The sequence below is a fragment of the Triticum urartu genome, chromosome 7A, assembly GCF_056163025.1.
Source record: "Triticum urartu cultivar PI428250 chromosome 7A, HENAU_Tu73, whole genome shotgun sequence".
In the NCBI taxonomy this organism is placed as follows: domain Eukaryota; kingdom Viridiplantae; phylum Streptophyta; class Magnoliopsida; order Poales; family Poaceae; genus Triticum; species Triticum urartu.
In genome coordinates, this window is record NC_141879.1 from 38,342,323 (window position 1) to 38,364,310 (window position 21,988).

Sequence of the window (21,988 nt, forward strand, 5' to 3'; positions counted from 1 at the left end):
GCAAGCATCCGCAACTACAAAAGAAGTATTAAGGTAAACCTAACCATAGCATGAAACATATGGATCCAAATCAGCCCCTTACGAAGCAAAGCATAAACTAGGGTTTAAGCTTCTGTCGCTCTAGCATCCCATCATCTACTTATTACTTCCTAATGCCTTCCTCTAGGCCCAAACAATGGTGAAGTGTCATGTAGTCGACGTTCACATAACACCACTAGAGGAGAGACAACATACATCTCATCAAAATATCAAACGAATACCAAATTCACATGACTAAAAATAGCAAGACTTCTCCCATGTCCTCAGGAACAAACGTAACTACTCACAAAGCACATTCATGTTCATAATCAGAGGGGTATTAATATGCATAATGGATCTGAACATATGATATTTCACCAAATAAACCAACTAGCATCAACTACAAGGAGTAATCAACACTACTAGCAACCTACAGGTACCAATCCCAGGCTTAGAGACAAAGATTGGATACCAGAGATGAACTAGGGTTTTAGAGGAGATGGTGCTGGTGAAGATTTTGATGGAGATTGGCCCCCTCCCGATCAGAGGAGCGTTGGTGATGACGATGGCGATGATTTCTCCCTCCCGGAGGGAAGTGTCCCCGGCAGAACAGCTCTGCCGGAGCCCTAGATTGGTTCCGCCAAGGTTCTGCCTCGTGGCGGCGGAGTTCCTTCCCAAAAGCTTGCTTATGATTTTTCTTCGGACGAAAGACTTCATATAGCAGAAGATGGGCACCGGAGAGCCACCAGGGGGCCCACGAGGCAGGGGGCGCGCCCAAGGGGGTAGGGCACACCCCCACCCTCGTGGCCAGGGTGTGGGCCCCCTCTGATATTTTCTTCGCTCAATATTTTTTATTATTTCCAAAAATAACTTCCGTGGAGTTTCAAGACTTTTGGAGTTGTGCAGAATAGGTCTCTAATATTTGCTCCTTTTTCAGCCCAGAATTCCAGCTGTCGGCATTATCCCTCCTTATATAAACCTTGTAAAATAAGAGAGAATAGACATAAGTATTGTGACATAATGTGTAATAACAGCCCATAATGCAATAAATATCGATATAAAAGCATGATGCAAAATGGACGTATCAGTGACATGAAGGGGTCGAGGGTCGGGGGTCATCCAGGGGTCGAGGGTCCAGATTTATCAAGAATGCCCCCATTATGGATGTGCACAGGTTGATCCAAACCCTAGAAGCGTTGCCGAGGCCACCCCAAACCCTAGAGAAGCGTCGAGGCCACTAATATGATTCCTTGTTATCATTAGGTAGCTAGGTCTATGTTTGCCACTAATATATCCACCTGCTGTCATGTTTGTATAATAATTGCCATGTTGTAATATTTGCAGAAACAATGGAGCACGGACGAGACGAGGCAGCAGAACAGGTGTTGGGGGCATAATCTTAGCCGGAGGTGATGTCATGTCGTATCTTAACGACAATGATGGTCTGGAAGGACAGGTTGAAAAAGCATGCTACAGTGATTGAACAATGGAGGAGGAAATTCATGATTATGATGGCTCCGGTGACTGAATGCCGGTGCAAGAAGGAGACCGTGATGACGGCTCTGGTGACCGAACAGAGTCCGGCAAGGTATATATATATACTGACTAGCTAATTGATGCATTCATTCTTTTGGTATGTACACATATTAACTCTCGTCTTTCTTCCTTTTCTAGCCCTCCGGATCGAGCACAACTTCGGTAAAGAAACGAGGCCCGAAGAAAAAGTTGCGCCCGGATGAAAGGTTCACGATCACAGCAATCACGCGCGATGGCCAACCGATTGAACCCATCTGGACAAAGGAAGCATTAGCTACTCAGTGCGGGGTTCTTTTTAGGGACAAGATCCCGATCAGCATCCAGCAATGGTTGAAGCCTAAGAAGGAAGACCCTGAGGTCTCTTATGTCAACGATATGCAGAAAGATGATCTTTGGACCGGGTTGAAGGCAAATTTCACCCTACCGCCACAGGAGGATCCGGAGAAGCCAGTTAAAGAGCAATTGATCAAGTCTCATGCTCTTACGAAGATGGCAAAACTATTCAGGAGGTGGAAGAATGAGCTGAAAACAACGTTTGTCGACAAAGAAGAGACACCAGAATTCACCTGCCGGTATGAGAAGATCAGAGATCACTGGGACGAATTTGAGGCCCACAAGACATCGGAGAAGAGTAAGTAGATGTTAGTGAGAAACAAGATAAATGCTGTGAAGAAGGAGCATCATCATCACACGGGGTCAGGTGGCTACCTCAAAGCCCGGCTGTTGTGGGCCAAGGATGAGAATGACCTGCTTGATAAAGGGGTCGAACCAGAGACATTGAACTGGCCAGACCGTTGCCGGACTTAGTTCTTCGGGGTTGGCGGAAGCTTGGACCCTGTAACAGGGAAGTGCGTTTGGACGAAAGAGCAAATGCGAATACCCGTCACGAAGCTTAAGTACTATATCGCCGCAGCGCAGGACGGGATGTTCATTCCAGACAGAGAGAATGACGAGCTCACAATGGTCCTCGGGAATCCTAAGCACCCTGGACGGACACGAGGCACGCCAGGCTCCATTCCGTGGAAGGCTGGGTTTCTGGACGCGGGCGGTTACAAATGCCAGAAGAGGAGGAAGAAAGTGGAGCAGACCCAACTGCAGGCGCTGCACGCAAGGGTACAAGCAATAGAGGAACGAGCAGCAATTCGCAGCAAGCGACCTGCCGAAGCTACCCCGCCATCTCAGTGGAGAAGCAGCGTGGCTTCCACCGAACTGCTTCAGCTGGAGCATGTCTTCACGGCTCCTGCTAGCTACCCCGTGGATGCTATCACGGAGTCTCAAAATTGCCACCTTATGACACAATGGCAGAACTTTAAAGTCAAGGCGGTTGTCGGCTCTATTCGACCTCATGAACCCGACGCAACTTTTCACTACCGTCCAATTTTAGACTGATATGCTAGGGTGATGGTGGACGAAATAACGGAGGGATTTGAGGACCTCTAGTTTGACCATCCTACCGGTGAAGGGGAGACTCGGCTGGATTCAGCTCTGAAGACTCCATGCCTATGGCAGAAGGAGCTCATCGACCTTCCGAACTAGACGCCTCCGCCTCTTCCTCCTCCTCCGGCGAGTCAGGGCACTCCGCCTCCTCCTCCGCCTCCGGCAAGTCAAGGCACTCCGCCTCCTCCTACTCCTCCGACAAGTCAGGGCACTCCACCTCCTCCTTCGCCTCCTCCTCCTCCTCCGGCGAGTCAGGGCACTCCGCCTCCTCCTCCTGCTCCTCCTCCGACGAGTCAGGAAACTCCGCCTCCTCCTCCGCCTCCTCCTCCAGTGAGTGATCAGGGCACTCTGCCTCCTTCTCCAGCGCGTGGAGGCACTTCGCCTCCTTCTCCGCCTGCGCCGGTGCGCCCGAGCGGCCAGCCTCCTCCTTCTCCGCCTCGTCAGCAAGGGTGGAAGAGACCCGCCGCCGCTCCGGCTGCTCCGGCGCGTCGTACTCGTTCTCCTCTGCCTCGTAATCAAGCAAAGAAGACAGCCGCAGCCGCTCCGTCTGCTCTGGCATCTAGCAGTACAACCAGAGGTGGGAGGCAATTAAGTTTCGGTCCATCTCTAAAGCCTCTAGAGAAGTTACCATACGAGAGGTCTGTGGAGGAAAACAAGAAGATCATGGAAGCCGAAGTGAGGGACTTCTTTGAAGCAGTGAAAGCAAAGAAACATCCACCTCCGGAGGACAAGGTAGATCCGGTGAAAGCAAAGCGCACACTCGATGCCCTGAAGAAACCACCACCGTCTCCGCCGAAAACCAACTATGAGCTCATGATTGGAAAGTCATTTATCGAAGCGGAGTAGTCGGGAAGTATTATCAGATATCGAAGGTGAGTAGAACGACGAGCTGGGAAAAAAATTGCCCAGGTCGGCGAACAAGCGAACCAATCGTGCCCCCTGCTCAAGGTGTCTAGCGATATCGTTGCTAATGATCCGAGGATGGTGCCCGATTATACCAATCTTGGAGATTACCCGCCCGACGATGCAAATTTTGATATAGTGGAGGTGGACGAACACAAATACCAGTACGGGAAGCCTCTCATCAGAGATGGAACTATTCTGACAACGATGATTCGAAGATTCCATGATTGGTACATGAAAACATGCAGCGAGTCTGGGGGAAGAATACTTTGACGCTAAGAGTTAAAGAGGAGCACGACCTCATTGGAATTGAACTGTTGTTTGTTTCATTTGAGGAGTTATTCCGGTGGTTCAATCAAAAGGCCCTCGATAAATTAACGGTCACTTGCCACTGTCTGTAAGTACTACTTCTGTCATTAAGTCTCTATATGTATAGCTCAGCTCTTTCATTGCATTTATTTGTAATTATCCTCACTATATTTTGAAGATTGAATATCGTCGAGTGTAGAAAAGCAGAAATCTATGATATTGGGTTCATTAACACAAATCTAATAGATGAATATACGGTTAAATTTGATGCCAAAGCAACCGAGGCCAACTTGCCCCAATCGTTGGTAGTAAATCAAAACAAAAATAAAATACTCTTTCCTTACAACTTCAAGTGAGTGTTACTGTCTTGTTCATATTCGGTTTCCCTTATTACTCGAGGTTATAGTAATGTAATTGATGAGTTATGCATGCGTACGCAGCTTCCACTATATTCTCCTGGAGATTAAGCTTGAGCAGGGACTAGTAACTGGCTTAGACTCGAGAAGAAAATCTCCCGAGACCTATGCGGACATGACTAAAATGCTCGAGAAGTAAGTTTAATCGATCATTATCGCACCATATCAGCAACTTTTTGTTCATTTCTTGATATCAAGTAATTGTTTTCTTTGTCTCGCAGTGTTTGGAAAGTATTCACCGCACAATCTCCGGGACTGCCGACGGAGCTGGGATGGACATACCCGAAAGTAACTAGTACTAGCTAGCTAATTCCGCGCATCTCGATCCCGTTGATTCTAGCTACTTTCATCAATGCCATTTATAATGCTTCATTATCAGTTTGATTGACCTCGCTATTTCTCATAAAGTGCTTGTGGCAGGAATAAGGGAATGATTATTATGGATACTACGTTTGCGAGTTCATCTACAATGCGACTTGCAAAAAAACCCGGGGCTACTCTAAAAGACAAATCGATGTGCGTAAGCAATAATATTCACAATTTCATTATATTACCATCATTTGTGTTAAGTTTCATTCATATATATGTATTGACTCCCTTCTTTAAATTAGATGTGGCAGATGCGTAATGAACTCCTACCATAAGATCGCATCAAAGCAATTCAAGAGGAAGTGGCGGGATTCTTTCTTGACCACGTCATCAATAAAGCCGGAGAATACCATCTGGAAGATGAGTTCATATATAATTAGGGGATTATATTGTATGAGATCTTAATATTGTATATATGTAGCCAGTAGCGTCGGATAGATATACGAAAACTTGTTGTTCGACCAATCTCTCGGAGAAGGAGAGGTCGATATCACTTCTCTCTTTATGAATATGTTCATGACGAACTTCTGTACTTAATGCTTTCCTTCATTTGCTTACTAGCTAGCGTCAACCAAGCACGGAGATGAGAGATGACACTTATCTCTATTAATTAATTAGCTACCTAACACAATATATGAAACCCCCCAAAATTAACCATACAAAACCCCCCAAAACCCCGAAACTCCCCCCTTTCAGAAAAAAAACAAAAACCCTAGCCCCTAAAATGCTGACGCGTGGTAGCTTATTGGTCCCAGTTGGTGGTACCAACCGGGACAAAAGGCCCCCCTGTCAGGGCAAGCAGCAGCGGCCACGTGGAGACCCATCTGTCCCGGTTGGTGTAAGAACCGGGAATAAAGGTTTAGGACTTTAGTAACGACCCTTTAGTCCCGGTTCCCCAACCGGGACAAATGGGCCTTACGAACCGGGACAAATGGCCGTTTTCTACTAGTGATAGTTCATCGATGGCATAGCTCTCTTGAACACAATTGCATTGCGATGCTTCCATATCTCCCACATGACTAGAATATGTAGAGCATTGAGCATTCTCTTGTGTGTCCCATTGGTGCTTTTGCTAAAGCATCATCCCGAGAGAGTGTCGTTCGTTGTCGGCACCCAGTCTGGCTTGCCCAGGGCCTGGAATATCGCTGCCCAAATCTGTCTCGCAAAAACGCAGCATATAAGTAGGTGGTCTATGCTTTCCTCCTCCTGGTTACACAACGGGCGTTGGACCCGATGATCAAGTCCTCTCCGCGCAACACGGACGGAGGTCACCACCTATTCTGCAGGGCCAGCCATGCGAAAAACGGCAATTTAACGGGATCTAGCTTTCCAAGTGAACTCGGCCGTTGGGTCTACTTCACTACCCCAATACTTTGCTGCATAGGCTGATCTCGTGGTGAAGGTGCCACTTGTCTCCCTGGAGCACAATACCTCATCTTGTCGTGTCTGATCAAGTTCTATTCCAGTAGTCCAAGTCCACAATGTAAGATATTCATGCAGAGTAGCGGTGTTGACTTTTGGGTCCACATCCTGCGCCCAAGCATTCTCATGTAGCGCCCGGGCGAAATCACCCATTTTCTATTTCTCATGATTTTGCTGAGGGCTTGAATGTGCAGTGGACGGCAGTGACAAGCTGAGTAACTCTATCATTCACCCCTGACAAGCAAATCATTCACCGGTAGACGGCGGCATGGGCGGTTGTGGTGTTGTATCTCGGCGTGCCATGGGATCTCCTGTCGGATGATGAGGCGGAATCTCGGGTAGTGTAATAGTTTATTACCTCTTGTCCCAATTGACTGATAGTAGTGTTGATGTTGGGATCTCCTTGGGATATGCATCTTTCTGTTGAGGTGAACATTGGGTGGTTGCGGGCTGTTTCTGTCATCGTCCAAGGCCGGCTTGAAGATGATGACCGGGGGATAGCCGTTGTCGACGGTCTGATTTGAGCAAAGTAGCAAAAGCAGCTATAGTACTGGTGGTGCTCTAAGGAAGTTGTGCGACGCCTTCTTGATGATTTCTGTGGTGCACGATGGAGGGGATTCCTTCATCGTGCTGTTGACGGAGGATTTGTTGGTTGCAATCATTGCTTGCTGTATCTCCGTAGCAAGACTATCGTCGTCGTTGACTGCGTCCAGATCCAATCTGGCTTGGACCGTGGTGATGTCGGTGCTATAGGGGTGGGCTTGCTCGATGCCTGCGGTGTCGGTGATGATGTTGTCGCAGACGCGTGCTAGCTTCTCCTCGAGGGTGAGCTGTTCCATGCGAGGATCGGCGATTTCCTGGTTGATGTTCTCCCTCTTGATGGTGGAGAGATCTGGATATGTTGCGTTCCGATGGTAAGGGAAAAAAAATTCATGAATTTCTTTTCCCAACTGGCGAGGGCGGCGTGGAGGTCCTCCATGTAGTTGATCGTAACGTGGCTCCGAGCACCAAATGTAATAGGGTTTGCGGGGCAGGGGCGGCGGCGCAAGGGAGGAGAGAGAGAGGAGGCGGCGCGCGAGAGAGCTTGAGAGCGGGGGGCAAGAGTCTTTCGACTTCTTTTTTTCTTAAAGATTGAACAATTACATGGCCCATTGTATTTATAGTCCTAGGAGACTTAGCCTCTAAGCAACCACGTATATCCTTATAGGATTTGTATTCTCCTTCCTAACAAAGCAAACTCAATCTCTTAACTCTTTCGTAATCTAATAAGACTCGATAAGACAGCTTGACGTCGGCGGCAGCTGCACTGACGGCGCCCTGCCGGCCCTCCTGGGCCCTTGCTTGATCGTGCGTATGACAAAGGGCTTTGCCAAATTTATTAATAAGAGAGAGAGAAAAGCTATCTCATGATCAAGAGGTGTCATGTACATATTCTAAAATCATGTGAGGTTGTCACGTACTCACTCGAGGCTATATATCCACACTATGAGTTGTGTGCTAAAATGTAATGCTATTAAAAATAATTCATATTATATATATATGAGCTATTTGAGTGTGCCAGACACGTCAATGCGCTACTATATCTCTTGTGGTACACAGCGTGCATAGATGTAGCCATGTAGAAGAAGAGAAAGATGAAGCTGCCTGGAGTTGTAGAGAGAAGCCCCGACCTTAGTGCAGGGGACGCACAGTGAGACACTTGGCGTGTCTGCATATTTTGGGCTAGTTCTATTACGGTGGGACACACACGATGCTGAATGTTGGAGCAGAAACCGTAAGATGAGACTGGCGGGCATCACTCACGGAAACACACCTACGGACGGAGGTGGCGGCGACTAATTCATCCCACTCCCCTGAAATCCTGGGGTGGGGCTCCATTCCATCCAATCTTTTAATGACACCCCTCTCCGTAAGCCTAAGTCTGTTAAAAACTGCATGTAAGTGTAGCATAACTGGACTGGCGGGTATTGGCAACAGGGCGGCTGTGGACTAGCACGAGACCATGGGTCAATCGCCATAAATAGCAGTGATACAGTGATAGAGGTGCACACGGCGTAGCACCGTTAGGGCGACCATACCTAATAAACAGCAACAAGGACGCTTGGGAAGACGCGGATTGGCTGATGCTATATGGATATGGAAATACATGAACGTGATTACTCATTCTACTTTACTATCATATCAATACGATCTGTTTTATTCCGAAGTAAACAATCTCTGGAAACATCATTGAACATTGCGAAAGAGAAATAAAAAGATGTTACACGACCGATTTGATTATGAAAGATCACAATGCAATAGGCATAGACAAGGGGGACACACCCTTGTTAGCTAGCCATCTTATTGCTGGAACAGCGGAAACGGGAAGAAATCAAACACCCTGATGATTAAAAGGAACATGCAGGTAGCTGCAGGCTGCAGCAGGGTCGGATACTGAATGATTTAGATGGTGTAAACACCAATTGATGTGACGAAAACGTTATCAGTGTTTGCGAAGAAGCCCACCACGGTCTCGTCCTCCGGCACGGTATAGCTGAAATGTGGAGTGCCGATGTCACTTCCAAAAGGACCATACGTTTTGTGGGTGGTGACGATCTCAAATTTTGATAGCCAGCCCCCGCCTCTCTGAGCCCCATTGATCTTTTTCACAAACTCTGATGGACCAAACTTTATCTGTAAAACAGCACATAATTAGTTAAGATGAAAAACGATGTATCATCAAGTATTTATTAATTAGGTGGCAGAACCAATGTTTTAAATAACGGGCTATGCCAAATAGCGGCGGACCTCAAAATCAGCTATAGCGGGCTATAGTAGGCTATAGCGGGATGTTTGTACATGAAACCATTTAGCGGCACCGTGCTGAAAAGGCTATAGCAAGGCTATAGCGGGGCTATAGCCGGCTATTTAAAACTATGGGCAGAACAAAAGATATATATAGCTGCAAACTCCATACCTCCCAAAAAGATATAATTCTAAAATAATGTTAGGTCAAACTATCTTAATTTATATAAAAACATATTATATTATATCATACTACTAAATAAGCAAGTATATGTACTCTCTCTGTTCTTTTATTTCATAGGTCGCAGTGCTTTAAGTCAAACATTAATAACCATCTAATGATTTTCGAAACATCCTTATAGTTTCGCAACATATATATGAATTATATACTATAAAAGTATTTTCAAAGTAAATCTAAAAGAAAAATCTTATATATGTTATGAATCTATATAGTCAAATATACAAATGTTTGACTTATAACAAAACTAATACGACATGTAAAAAACGTAGCGAGTACGATTTTGCAGGTAATATATATTTTCATTACACTATATATATATACCTATATTTGGAGTCTTACTGCTTGATAATATTTTCGGTAAATCAATGCCAAGTTTAGGTTAGTTTGAAGCCAGGCATAAACTAACATGATTTGCAAAACAACCACACCCCACATGCATGGTAAAATATGAAATCTACTCACTTCCGTCTTGCGCAAAGGATCAAGATGTACTCGACCCCAAGTACCAGTGGTGCGGATTTTCCCGTCTTCATCAACGTAGGAAAATTGGAACCCTTCAACGGCACCTACATGGTAGATTGTTACATTTTCTAGACGTTGGGATTTGCCTTCCATTTCCCAAAGCAGGGAGCCTTTATTTCCACCAACTGTTCCTCTCTTTGTAGGTGCAGGGACGACCTGAATATGAAGGACCATGCATCATGATTCATGATTGTTGGTTTAGCCCAACAAAATGAGAGAGTGAAGGAATAAAGAAGAGAGCCAAACAGAGTCATAGGGCAAAAACGAAGAGTCCTCAACCTCTCCTCCCTCAACCCCTTTTACAGGGGGAGTTGGGAGACCAGGTCTCTTTATGTCTCACGGTAGGGTTTGTATTTACAGAAAATACCATGGTTTGTATTTACAAAAAAATACTACTAGGAGCAACAAATGGACCCTTGGTGGGGTTTGTATTTACAGGCTAAAAATGGCCGTCCAAATATGATTTTACAAGACCTACTACTAGGCTATGTAATTGAGACTGACATGATAGTAGGGGTCCCCAGTGTATAACATATTCCAACAATGAGCTCGATTCGAAATAACAGAAAAGAAATGATAAGTATTTTACTGCATATGTAATGCAAAGTGATCAGATAACGAGAAGAAATTCAACAATGAGCTAGAATATATGATGCAAAGAGGGCGACCTGAAATTAATTACAGGTTTACCTCCTTCATGCGGCAGAAGAATTCAATAGTAAGCGCATGTGTTAATGTACTGTCTGTTACACTATATACTCTTCTCTGGATGATACCGCGAGCCATCGCGAATTCACCGGTCCCACCTACAATGGCCCACTCATTATCTGCCTCATCCTCATCATTAGCTCCCATAACCTGAAGAGTGGACGCTTCGAACCTGCATGCACAATATATATAATCGTTTTTGCTCCTAGATAATAATTAGGTCATTCTCAGCAGTGGTTTCATGCCCGGTAGACTCTCATGTATTATTGGCCTTACATGTAAAACAAAAACCGTGGAACAAAACAATAATAGTTACTCTACGTACCTCTCGACCACAAACACCAGGGTGAACCAATTGCTCCATTTGCCGGCAAATGTGTGCATGCCGTGCGTTTTGGCAACCAGTTTCGCCTTGGGGCCAGGGCCGTCATAGATCCCCCAGTTGTTCACAGCAGTTTTACCTAGCCCAGTTACGGCATTGGGCTTTATCACATCCGACTGATTCGCGTCCCAGCCCGTCATGATCTGGCGCAGATACAGCCTGTCGACGTTCACCTTGGCGTTCTCCGCGATTCCACCGAAGCCACGAATGACCTTGAAATTGGCGGAGACGGCGCCTATAGGGAGGCTTTTGCTCACAATGGGAACATCGGAGAGGACACCGATGGTCTCCATGGTGGGGTCGTCGGAGACGTCGCCGCAGGTCTCCATGGTGATGGTGGGTTCATCGGTGGGTGTGGCCATTGCTTGCTAGCTAGTGGTGGCGGCGCGGTACTTGACTCAACTTGTGTAAGTTGTCTTTCTATGGAAGCTGATAAAACCAGGTGCGTACGTAGTCCTATTTATAGCCCCGGGTGGAACTGCAAGCTAGCTCAAACACGAGGGAGGCGTGCTGCGGGCTGGGCCCCTTGTGGGCGACGGAGGGGGTGCGTCAGCAAGGAGATGGCGTGCGACACGCCGGAGCGCCATGTGTGGTGGGACGTCTACAGCCCCAGGGAGGCCGCCGACGCCCTCATCGCAAACTGGTCCAGGACGTCGTTGTCGGACTCCGGCGCCGGCGCAGGCGCGCCACGAGCATCTGTGGCTGCGTATGGCAGACCAGAGAGCCGGCGTATGGACGTGTGAGTGATGGACAGTCGGTCATAGTTACCCCCTTTTTGGATATGCTGCAACAGTCTATTCGTGTACAAGTTGCTCTTTAAAAACCAGCTGACTTAGACACTTCACTTCAACGCTTTTGCATGAGGCCAGAGAGGTTATGATAAAATATGTTGCCCAGACCCTCCCAAGCAATGTAATGTGAGAGTTTTCAAACTACACTTCTTAGGACATCTTTAATGGCGACTTTCAAACCGCCCACAAACGATTACGATAAAATATGAGAGTTCTCAAACTACCCTTCTTAGGGTATCTTACTGATTCCTACGCAGTGCACCAGGTAGCTCTCTTGTGCACTGGGACGTTCATGCGCTGCCTCGGCACAAAGGTCTCTTGTGTACTAATTCCTACGCAGACGACACTGATTAAAGCACTGCGTGATTCCCGCTTCAGTCTATTACAGCAGACACGGCAGCACTAGGCATGCTGATTTCTACATGTGATTTCTGGAATCCAAGGCCGCGGTAGGTGAGTTCTAACTCGTTCTGCCGACAATACAATGTTCCTCTTCTTTTTATACGCACAATGGCGGCTCCGTGCACAGACGCTCTTTCTCAAATCTCTCTGGTTGCCTTCTCTACCTCTCTGCTCTCTCTAAGTCTACTAGAACACACAGAAAGAAAAACTCGGTAGGTCAAGAGACTGTACCATGCAAATAGTCAATTTATAGTAACATACATGCGGTCATTAATTTTAGAGTGCGTGTATGATAGTTATCAATTGGACAGGGATACTGCAACGTTTCGAAATACGGATTCATATAAAAAATTCACATGAAAGATTCAATAATACACATGCATTTGGCGTGCTTAGCTCTGCTGGAGGTTGGTCACTGGTGCTCTAAGTAAAAGGTGCTCGTGCAACACGGCAGGAGAGGACAAGCGCGACAGCTCGCGTGCTCGGTGCAGCGTGCGCGTGCATGCATGTGCCTCTGTGCGTGTCTGGCTGCTTGTGTATTGGCTGTGTGCGAGCACAGGAACGCACTGCTCAGCATATGCTCTTGACGATTCGGACTCCAACGTGCGTAGAAGAAATATCTTTCTCTCCCTTTGATCTCCATCTTTGATTAAAGGAGACTAGGAGACAAACATACTCAGAGCTTACAGTGCCCGTGTGTGCTGAGTGTGTCAACAGCGAGGTGGCTGAGGGAACTTTATCTTCACAACTGGGACCATTCACCTGGTATTGTGCGTCTATCAAGCGGTTGATTACGAGAGGTTATATTACTACGAAAATTGTACTGCTACAGGTAGTTCCTAATAAGAATGACATTTAGTACGGCTTGTTGTGTAACATCGATCCAAGGTTAAGATACATCTAAGGAGCTTTGTGCTTGCAATAAAGAATAGCTATATGCATTAGTCGATGTAGAAGATGTGATATTAATATATTTCCTTTTCTAAAAAAGATGCTTTAACGTGCTAGCTGTTAACAAAAATACAACATTACCGATACGGCGCTGCTAAAAATTAGTCGACTGAGATTTCACGAAGTCTCAGTCGACTGGTTAGCCGTCCGATCTGTTTCTTGCTTGTAGATTCGCGTTGGTCGCTTTTGTGTCCTTTTTCGGCCTGTCTAAGACGCGGACCGGCCCGTTTCCTTTTTTACGTCGAAGCTTGGCCGCGGGCGAGCGTTTGTGATTTTGTGGGCTGGGCAGTTTGTCTCGGGATGGGCTTCTTCCGTTGTTTTTTTTTTCTTCTCGGGCCGCTGGAAGGGAAGGGGAGCGGGCACCGGGGTAATTATGAGGAGGGGAGCGAGCAGTCATTTCATCTCTATCCTTTCCACTCTCTCCATTTTCTCCCTCTCCCAAATCTGTACAAGTGCTTGGTGTTCCCGGAGGGGTTCTTTGACCTTCAGATCCGACCGCTCCTGCACTACCAGACAGAGAGAAGGATGGCCGGTGCATCTGGTCAAGTGAGTCCCAGAAGCTTTGCTTGTGTTTTTTTCTTTTTGTTTGCACGCACCCCCAATAGATCTGAGTGGGGCTGTAGGTTTTTTTGTATCAAGTAATACGGCATAGTAGTTTCAAGTTGAGAATCGCCCCCCAGTGTGTAGCACTTGTATTTTTATTAGATTTTTTTTTCATTTTTCTTTTGTGTTCGTGTGTATCAAGATGCATGCTGAATTTTAGTGGTATATGTAGGGTTTGCATGTATGCATATAATGTAGATCCCTTTTTCTTTTTTCATGGATACTTGTTTGATTAAAGTAATCTACATGATTTTTTGTTTTTGTTTATAGCGTTTCTATCATTAAGATTTTTGTATTTTTGTTTTTGTTTGTCAATAGAATGCAAAATCATTCCCAGTGAAAGTAGAGGATGATGTATCTTTTTTCACCGGAGGAAGTTGACCAGTAGTTTCAGACTCCAGTGATACGTTCATAAAGGATTTTCAGTGACTAGTAGTTTCAGTGGACTAGTAGTTTCAGACTTTCAGTGACTAGTAGTTTCAGTGGACTAGTAGTTTCAGACTTTCAGTGACTAGTAGTTTCAGTTGACTAGTAGTTTCAGACTTTCAGACTTTCATAGCTTTTTTGTACATTTTCATGATAGATGATTGCCATGTCCATAGTTAAGATTTAGAATTTCAGTGGTACATAACATAGTTTCAGACTTTCAGTGGTATGTTTGTTTTGCTGAACATAGTTTCAAACTTGCAGTGGTACGTTCATACGACTGAATATAGTTTCAGACTTGTTGGTATGTTCATCTTACTAACCATAGTTTCATTTTACCATTTTCTATGTTCATAGTGTCACTTCCAGTGGTAGTTAGTATAGGCATATTGCTAGTGCTGTTTTATATCTTCATAGCCTCTTGTATTTTTTTATTGCATTTTTTGCTGATTTTTTGTAGCACTTGAGCCTAACATTGTATGTCTTTGTACACTTTTCACTTTTGTGCAGTGTTAGAGCACCTGATCCAAATATGCACGTGCAAAGTTAGCACCAAGTTTGCTTGATCAAATCCACTAGGATCTATCATAGATAGTCAACTAACGATCAGTTGATTGATTCAAATCCGCTAGCAGCGTATGTGGTGCCGTCTTTCTCTTTTTTTTTTAGATTTTTCAAGGGCAACCTAGTTACTTATGTGGCACTGATTAGAACTAGCAGTAAAGCCAAGTAGCTATAACAGAGTGATTAGTACCTTTTTGTATTTTTTTTTACTGGAGGTAGTACTAGTAGCACCACCAATTTCTATGTAGGTACTTTTAGTTCAGAGTTTAGACTCATGACCTCACAGGAGTACTTTCTGATCTGTCGAGTGGCAAAAAATGAAACATCTTAGCCTGGATTAGCATCATTCTGTGAATTAATTTTAGTCATAAAAACGTATTAAAAAGCAAGATTTTGTCATTTGGGTGGGCAGGGATTTAACTTTAGGAACCTGATGGGCCCTGTGTGAAGCTATTTGAAAACTTCTTTTTGTTTGTATTTCCTATTTCAGAAGAGTGTAATAGTAACCACATGTACATCAATACTTTTCGTTCTCTCTTTTCCCAAAACTGAACCACTAGTCTTTTACAGCAGAAGTAATTTTTTATATGTAATTTTTTTGGTTGTACCATCTGGTAAGCATAGTTTTTGGGCTTTTTCACAATCATAAAGCTGCATGAATACATGGTGGAGTTTGTTTAGTGAGTTATTTTTAGTGAGTTATACATTCTAATTTATTTTATTTTTTGCTTCCTTTTTGGATGTGCACAGGAGGTTTGTGGAGTTTGTTTCAACCATTGCAACTATGAGAGCAAGGGAAGTGGTTTCAGCATGTTTGCATGGGAGGAGTCCAACAATGCAGGGGTAACTCACTCCTAACTTTTTGTACTAATGTCATCATAATACTCATAACTTTTGTCGTGACGTCACTCCTAACTTTTTGTATTTTTTAGTTTTTTGTGTGTGTTCAAATCAGGTTGTGCCTTGCAATGAAAGGGCCCGTTTCAACAATGTGACAGGAGAGAGGGTGATGTTTGTGGCAAACCAACGGACATACACTGTAAAGTGTTACAAGGGTCGTACAAAGAGCGCTATGTATGGGAGAGGTTCGAGGAAGTTCTATGATGACAACAAGCTGGGGAAGGGTCAGATGGTGGTGTTCTTCCTGGATGAACCTTCGCCTAGGGCAGCTATTTGTGTGATCCAGGTGGGCAACGGCTCCGAAGATGAACAACCTATGGAAGAGGGTGATCCCATTGAAGATTCATATTCAGATGATGAGGATGGAGAAGCTTCAAGCGATGGTGGTGAAGGCATTGTTCGCACTATGGTGCTTCTGCTTAATGAGACAGAGGGTTTTCAGCTACAAGGGCCGCTGCCTCTCAGTGATGATTTCATCGGGTTTCCTTTCTTTCACCGCCTCACAAGGATAGACATTCGTTTGGGCATGATGGTATGTATCTCTTTTTTCCTTTTTTCTCTTTTAGTTCTTTTTTATGGGTATGCTACAAGTATATATATCTAAACACATAATGCAAATCTTATTCCTAGGAAAGAGAAGGGGCGGGGTAATATGATTTCTGAGCTGGAAATTGCATAATTAAAAATATAAGACTTTTTTGCAGGAGTTTTTAGTATCTGCAAGTATGTTTGAACATGTATTCATGCTCAATTTTTTTCAGTATGCTTTTCAAGTAAAAAATCTAAATTGTTTTTTACCCTTTTCTTTGAAATGATTCAAAGACCAAAGAAAGTTTCATGGTTTTGATAAAACACTCACATAATTGTCTCTTTTTTGTGTGTTTTTTCCATGATGCATAGAAAATACCCAAGAAAGTTGCTACTGCCACGCCGTTTGAAGAACAGGGGGTTGGTCGGTATTTGTGTGGGTGGTGGGAGATTCAAAAAAAATCTCATACAAAACTGCTGATGATGGCCGCATTGTGTTTGGCAGCAACTGCATGTCTTCTAGTTTGGTCGCAACTAGGGGGGTCTTTGTTTCGTCGGAGGGGCCGGCGTCGAGAGGCATGGGGCCCATTTGCATGTCCCACACTAGGCATGCAACTTCATGTCTTTTAGTTTGGTCGCAACTGCATGCCTTATAAATTGGTTGCAACCCGACTTCCATTTCTTGTTTGTATGGGAGAGGCACCAGTTTGCATGTCCAACAATGCGCACGCAACTTCATGTCTTCTAGTTTGGTCGCAACTGGGGGGAGTCTTTGTTTTGTCGGAAGGGGGCAGCGTCGAGAGGCATGGGGCCCAGTTGCATGTCCCACACCAGGCACGCCACTGCATGTCTTCTAGTTTAGCCGCAACTAGGGGGGACCTTTGTTTTGTCGGAGGGAGTGGCGTCGAGAGAGATCGGGCAAGTTGCATGTCCCACACTAGGAACGTAGTTGCATGTCTTCTAACTTGGTCCCAACTGGGGGGGGGGGGGCTTTTATTTGGTCGGATGGGCCGGCATCGAAAGACATGGGGCCCAGCTGCATGTCCCACAGGAGGCACGGAACTACATGTCTTCTAACTTGGTTGCAACTGCATGCCTTATAAGTTGGTTGCAACTCGACTTCCATTTCTTGTTTGTACGGGGAGAGTCACCAGCTGCATGTCCCATAATGGGCACGCAGTTGCATGCCTTCTAGTTTGGTCGCAACTGGGGGGGGGGGTATTTGTTTTGTCGGAGGGGGCTGCGTCGAGAGACATGGGGCCCAGTAGCATGTCCCACACTAGGAACGCAACTGCATGTCTTCTAACTTGGTCGCAACTCGGGGGGGGGGGGGGTGCTTTTGTTTTGTTGGATGGACTGACATCGAGAGACATGGGGCCCAGTTGCATGTCCCACAGGAGGCACGAAACTACATGTCTGCTAACTTGGTCGCAACTGCAAACCTTATAACTTGGTTTTAACTCGACTTTCATTTCTTGTTTGTACAGGGAGAGGCACCAGCTGCATGTCCCACAATGGGCACGCAACTACATGTCTTCTTGTTTGGTCGCAACTGGGGGAGGGGCCTTTGTTTTGTTGGAGGGGGCGGCATCGAGAGGCATGGGGCCCAGTTGCATGTCCCACACTAGGCATGCAGCTGCATGTCTTTTAGTTTGGTCGTAACTGCATGCCTTATAAATTGGTTGCAACTCGACTTCCATTTTTTGTTTGTATGGGGAGAGGCACCAGTTTGCATGGCCCACAATGGGCACGCAACTGCATGTCTTCTAGTTTGGTCGCAACTGGGGGGGGGTGTCTTTGTTTTGTCGAAGGGGTGCGGGGTCGAGAGGCATGGGGCCCAGTTGCATGTCCCACACTAGGAACACAACTGCATGTCTTTTAACTTGGTTGCAACTCGGGGGGGGGGGGGACCTTTTGTTTTGTCGGATGGGCAGGCATCGAGAGACATGGGGCCCAGTTGCATGTCCCACAGGAGGCACGAAACTGCATGTCTTCTAACTTGGTCGCAATTGCATGCCTTATAACTTGGTTGCAACTCGACTTCAATTTCTTGTTTGTATGGGGAGAGGTGCCAACTTCATGTCCCACACTAGGCACGCAAATGCATGTCTTCTAGTTGCATGTACCACACTACGCGTGCAATGACATGTCTTCTAGTTTTGCTCGCAACTAGCGGGTGGGATTTGTTTTGCCGGAGGGTGCGGCGTCGAGAGACATGGGACCTAGTTGCATGTCCCATAGTAGGCACGCAACTGCATGTCTTCTAGATTGGTAGCAACTAGGGGGGCTTTTGTTTTGTCGAAGGGGGCGGCGTCGAGAGACATGGGGCCTAGTTGCATGTCCTTTTACAAACATTTTTTTCACAAGTACACTGTTTTTGCTTGGTCGGAACGGCGACGAGATGCTCGGTGACGCCCGTGAGGAGATGCTCGGCGATCCGGGCGCCCCTCCAGAGTCCTCGTGCCCTGCTGATGAGGTGAGCTGAGCTACGACCCCTTTTCCCCTATCGAGGTGAAACCGAGCTGCGGGTGTCAATTTTTCTGTAGTCTAGGGTTCATAATTGTTGAGAATCACGATTCCGAGATGAAATTGCAAGTCCGGAAGAGGGATTTTTGGTGTGTTTTCGGGCAGCGGGATGGGTAACTGGCATGGTGGTCCGTCAGATGGTGGGTGCCGGTGGCGCTGCCCGACGAGGAGGGGGAAGGGGCAGCGCGTCCGTCTTCTCCATCATTCTCCGGCGCCACCCCAGCCAGCGCCGCGCCCGGTCAGCGGGATGGGGAACTTGGTAGGACTACGTCTGAATTTTTCTGTGCTCCATGAGAGTGTCAGTCTAATTCTGTTCACTGTCAATAGACATTCTGTGGTTGTGAATTTTAGAAGTATGCAAGTTCATTGTTAGTAGATATGTCTTAATTTCTTAAGCAACATGCTTGTAAGTGGTCAGCCTTGCTGTAATACTCCCGTGCAAGTGATCTGCAACTGTTAGTTATTTAAACACTGTAGTTGATGGATTTTAGCTACCTTCTGTGTCTTCTCGAGGTAGGAAGATTTTGCTGCTGATCGTCACAACTAAATACAGCATCTCTTAATCATATCAACATCAATTTTTCCACATATATTTTTCCCAAAGCTGTCCCGCTTTTTGGCTTCCTGTCTCCAACTCATGAAATGTTGCATTTGTAGTGCCTGTTTTTGGTTTTGTTTGTCTGAACTACCAAAAATAGACAATTGATGTTTTACATTTTCCATAAGGAAATCTGGGAGTGTTTCCTTTTACTAGTTACAAGTAGAAATATGTGAACGGATTAACCATCCTCACTAGTTACAAGTATTTTTTTCTGCTTTTTTATTGGGGCGAATCACGAATCTGAGGGGAGCGAATTAGTGCTTTTGTTTTAGCTCGACCTCGTATTTTTTCGAAGGTAACTATTTTTGAATTCTGCTGTGATGTACTCGTACTTAGTTGTTACTGATGTCTGCTCAGTTGCCTGCTTGCGCCGAGCATTGCCAATGCTTGTTTGGATTTTTCTGAGGCATTCGGCATACTGAGATAATTGATTTTTTGGGGCCAGTGTGGTGTTATACATCAGGCTGCGCCAGTGTGGGGTTATATATACATAGTACTATTTTACTCTAAAAATGTCTTTGTACTGAAGAGATAGTATGTCATAGTTGATTTGCTGGCCGTTTCTAGCCAGACTGCGTTCTATCACTCAAGTCGAGGGTGAGACATGCTTTTTCATTTTCTCTCGCTGGTTTCTCAAGATACGTTACATGTCTTCTAATCAAATTTTTGTATTATCCCTGGAGGCTTTTGGTGATTTTGTTATCTTCAGAGACTAGTGCAGGAAGGGAAACAACATCATTCACAAGTGTTTTTTAATCCCACTGTAGTTGATAGTTTTTACCCTTTTTTCTAGTCAACTACCTTCTGTCTCTCTGGAGATAGGAGATTGCCGCTATTCATCACGGCTAATTAGGGCATCTCGTAATATTGCCAACATCGAAACTATCATCATCCCAAAGCTGCCGGCTAAGATGAAGCAAGCCCAAAGCAAAGCACGTTTGGGATTTGTTAATGTACTCGTAACTAGTAAAAGAAACACTCCCAGATTCTTTTTATATGGATTTTTTTGTCTTGGGCCTCCTGCATCTCACTAAGCAGCATCTTTTCTCAAGCCCGCCCTACTAACTGAAATGATCTCAATCTTTGTGTTTGATTTCCCCTAATCTGAATTTAGATTCAAGATCGACACAACACTCTCTGATGCATAACTTTATTGAATGATTTTTGTGCAGTTTTTCTTTTTTTCTTAGCTCACTGCCACAGTAAAATTTGAGAGGGTATCCAGTGGTATTTTTGTCTTCCTTTTTTGTTTCTGTGTTAATCCACATTTGCGATATATATTTAGATAGATTAGTGCCTCTTTTTTTATCAGTAGTGTGATGGATGCCTGCATGTAGATTGAACGCGGGATCGAAACTAAAACCGAGTCCTCCTTGAAAGAAGGGTTTGGTCAACAGCTTAAAACTGTATGTACTCGGTCTTTTTTCTGTGTTTTTGAATTAACCCCTTCTTGTTTGCACAGTTTTTTTTGAATCTCATCATCATTTTTTTTCAGACAGGATCAGATGAAGGAGTCGAAAGACTTAACAAGAGATTGCTTAAACAATGTGGTATGTTAAATGCAACCACCCTTTGTATGCTTACAATGTCTACTGCTTTTGTTTTTCTGTAAGCATGAGCAAAGAAGGAAGTTACCTGGAACATATGTGTGTTGTATTTGCTGTTTATATTTTTTGGCCTAGAGTATGTTCCAAGAGATAGAAGTTACTTGCAACACTAATGTATCATATGCATTTTTTTAATACAGCCGCACACAGGTACAGTTTTTGAAGTTGAAGGAGGGAAACCTGGGAGTGATAGAAATGAAGAAGGCAGAGATAAGTGTGTTGAAGATACTGATTTAGAAGAGAGAGGCTATGATGTCGAGATCACTGACACTGAAGCATCAGAGGGTTTGCTGTATGAAGAAGTTCTGACTTCGGTGTGTATCACTTTATCTATAAATATTCACTTTTCTTTTTTCTTGTTTTTATTGTTTAAAAAATAGATAATGCATGAATTGTTGCCTTTTTTTCTTGCCCCCAACCTAATGGATTTTTTTTGTTTTTCCTTCCGCCAGCTGAGTAAGAGTGCTCAAAGGAAAGAACGACGGGAAGCTCTTTTGAAACGAAAAAAGAAGGTACATCACTACTTTTTCTTTTTTTTCATCAGTTGGGGTTCCATTGTTTTATAGTTTCCCAGCTCAAATAAATTCATACACCTTTTTACCTTCTATATATTTTTGCAGCAGAGAGCAAGGATTGACCCAACCACAACAAAGGCCACCATTGATGAGATTGCAACTAAAGCTTACAGCCGGTGCAGCATGCCATACTTCTCTGAGATTGTCAATCTCATGTGCAAGAGCCACCACAGGGTCCAGCTTGTTAGGAACCGTTGTTTTGGCTATCTGCTGGAGCTGGTTGGCTGTCTTGTACCCAGGGGGTTTGTGTAACATCCCGGATATAACTTTTCCAATTTGTACTCCAACCCTTGCCGTTTCCGGCGTTAAGTTATATTTATTTTCTCGGGTTCGGGTCTTTGTCTTTGTGTGTTATTTTCGTTGTCATGCATCTCATATCATGCCATCATGTGCATTGCATTTGCATATGTGTTCGTCTCATGCATTCGAGCATTTCCCCCGTTGTCCGTTTTGCATTCCGGCGCTTC

The 21,988-nt window shown here is 45.0% G+C and overlaps 2 protein-coding genes and 1 long non-coding RNA gene across 3 annotated transcripts; 2 read left to right on the plus strand and 1 right to left on the minus strand.

The window, feature by feature from the left end:
- Positions 1-8,591: 8,591 nt before the first annotated feature.
- On the minus strand, positions 8,592-11,475 carry LOC125522954 (uncharacterized). Its single transcript, XM_048687996.2, has 4 exons — positions 10,991-11,475; positions 10,648-10,837; positions 9,898-10,113; positions 8,592-9,083 (listed from the first exon to the last, which is right to left on the minus strand). Exons 1-4 carry the CDS (start codon positions 11,407-11,409, stop codon positions 8,853-8,855), a joined length of 1,056 nt encoding a protein of 351 aa, XP_048543953.2. The 5' UTR covers positions 11,410-11,475; the 3' UTR covers positions 8,592-8,852.
- A 2,088-nt stretch (positions 11,476-13,563) lies between these two features.
- LOC125523476 (uncharacterized) lies at positions 13,564-16,957 on the plus strand. Its single transcript, XR_015611005.1, has 3 exons — positions 13,564-13,737; positions 15,535-15,627; positions 15,717-16,957. It is a non-coding gene; the product is annotated as an uncharacterized LOC125523476 (long non-coding RNA).
- Positions 16,958-20,654: 3,697 nt separating this feature from the next.
- LOC125523312 (uncharacterized) lies at positions 20,655-21,788 on the plus strand. Its single transcript, XM_048688359.2, has 5 exons — positions 20,655-20,745; positions 20,835-20,889; positions 21,087-21,260; positions 21,399-21,458; positions 21,567-21,788. The coding sequence occupies exons 2-5, from the start codon at positions 20,845-20,847 to the stop codon at positions 21,771-21,773; spliced, it is 486 nt and encodes a 161-aa protein (XP_048544316.2). The 5' UTR covers positions 20,655-20,745; positions 20,835-20,844; the 3' UTR covers positions 21,774-21,788.
- The last annotated feature ends 200 nt before the right edge of the window (positions 21,789-21,988 follow it).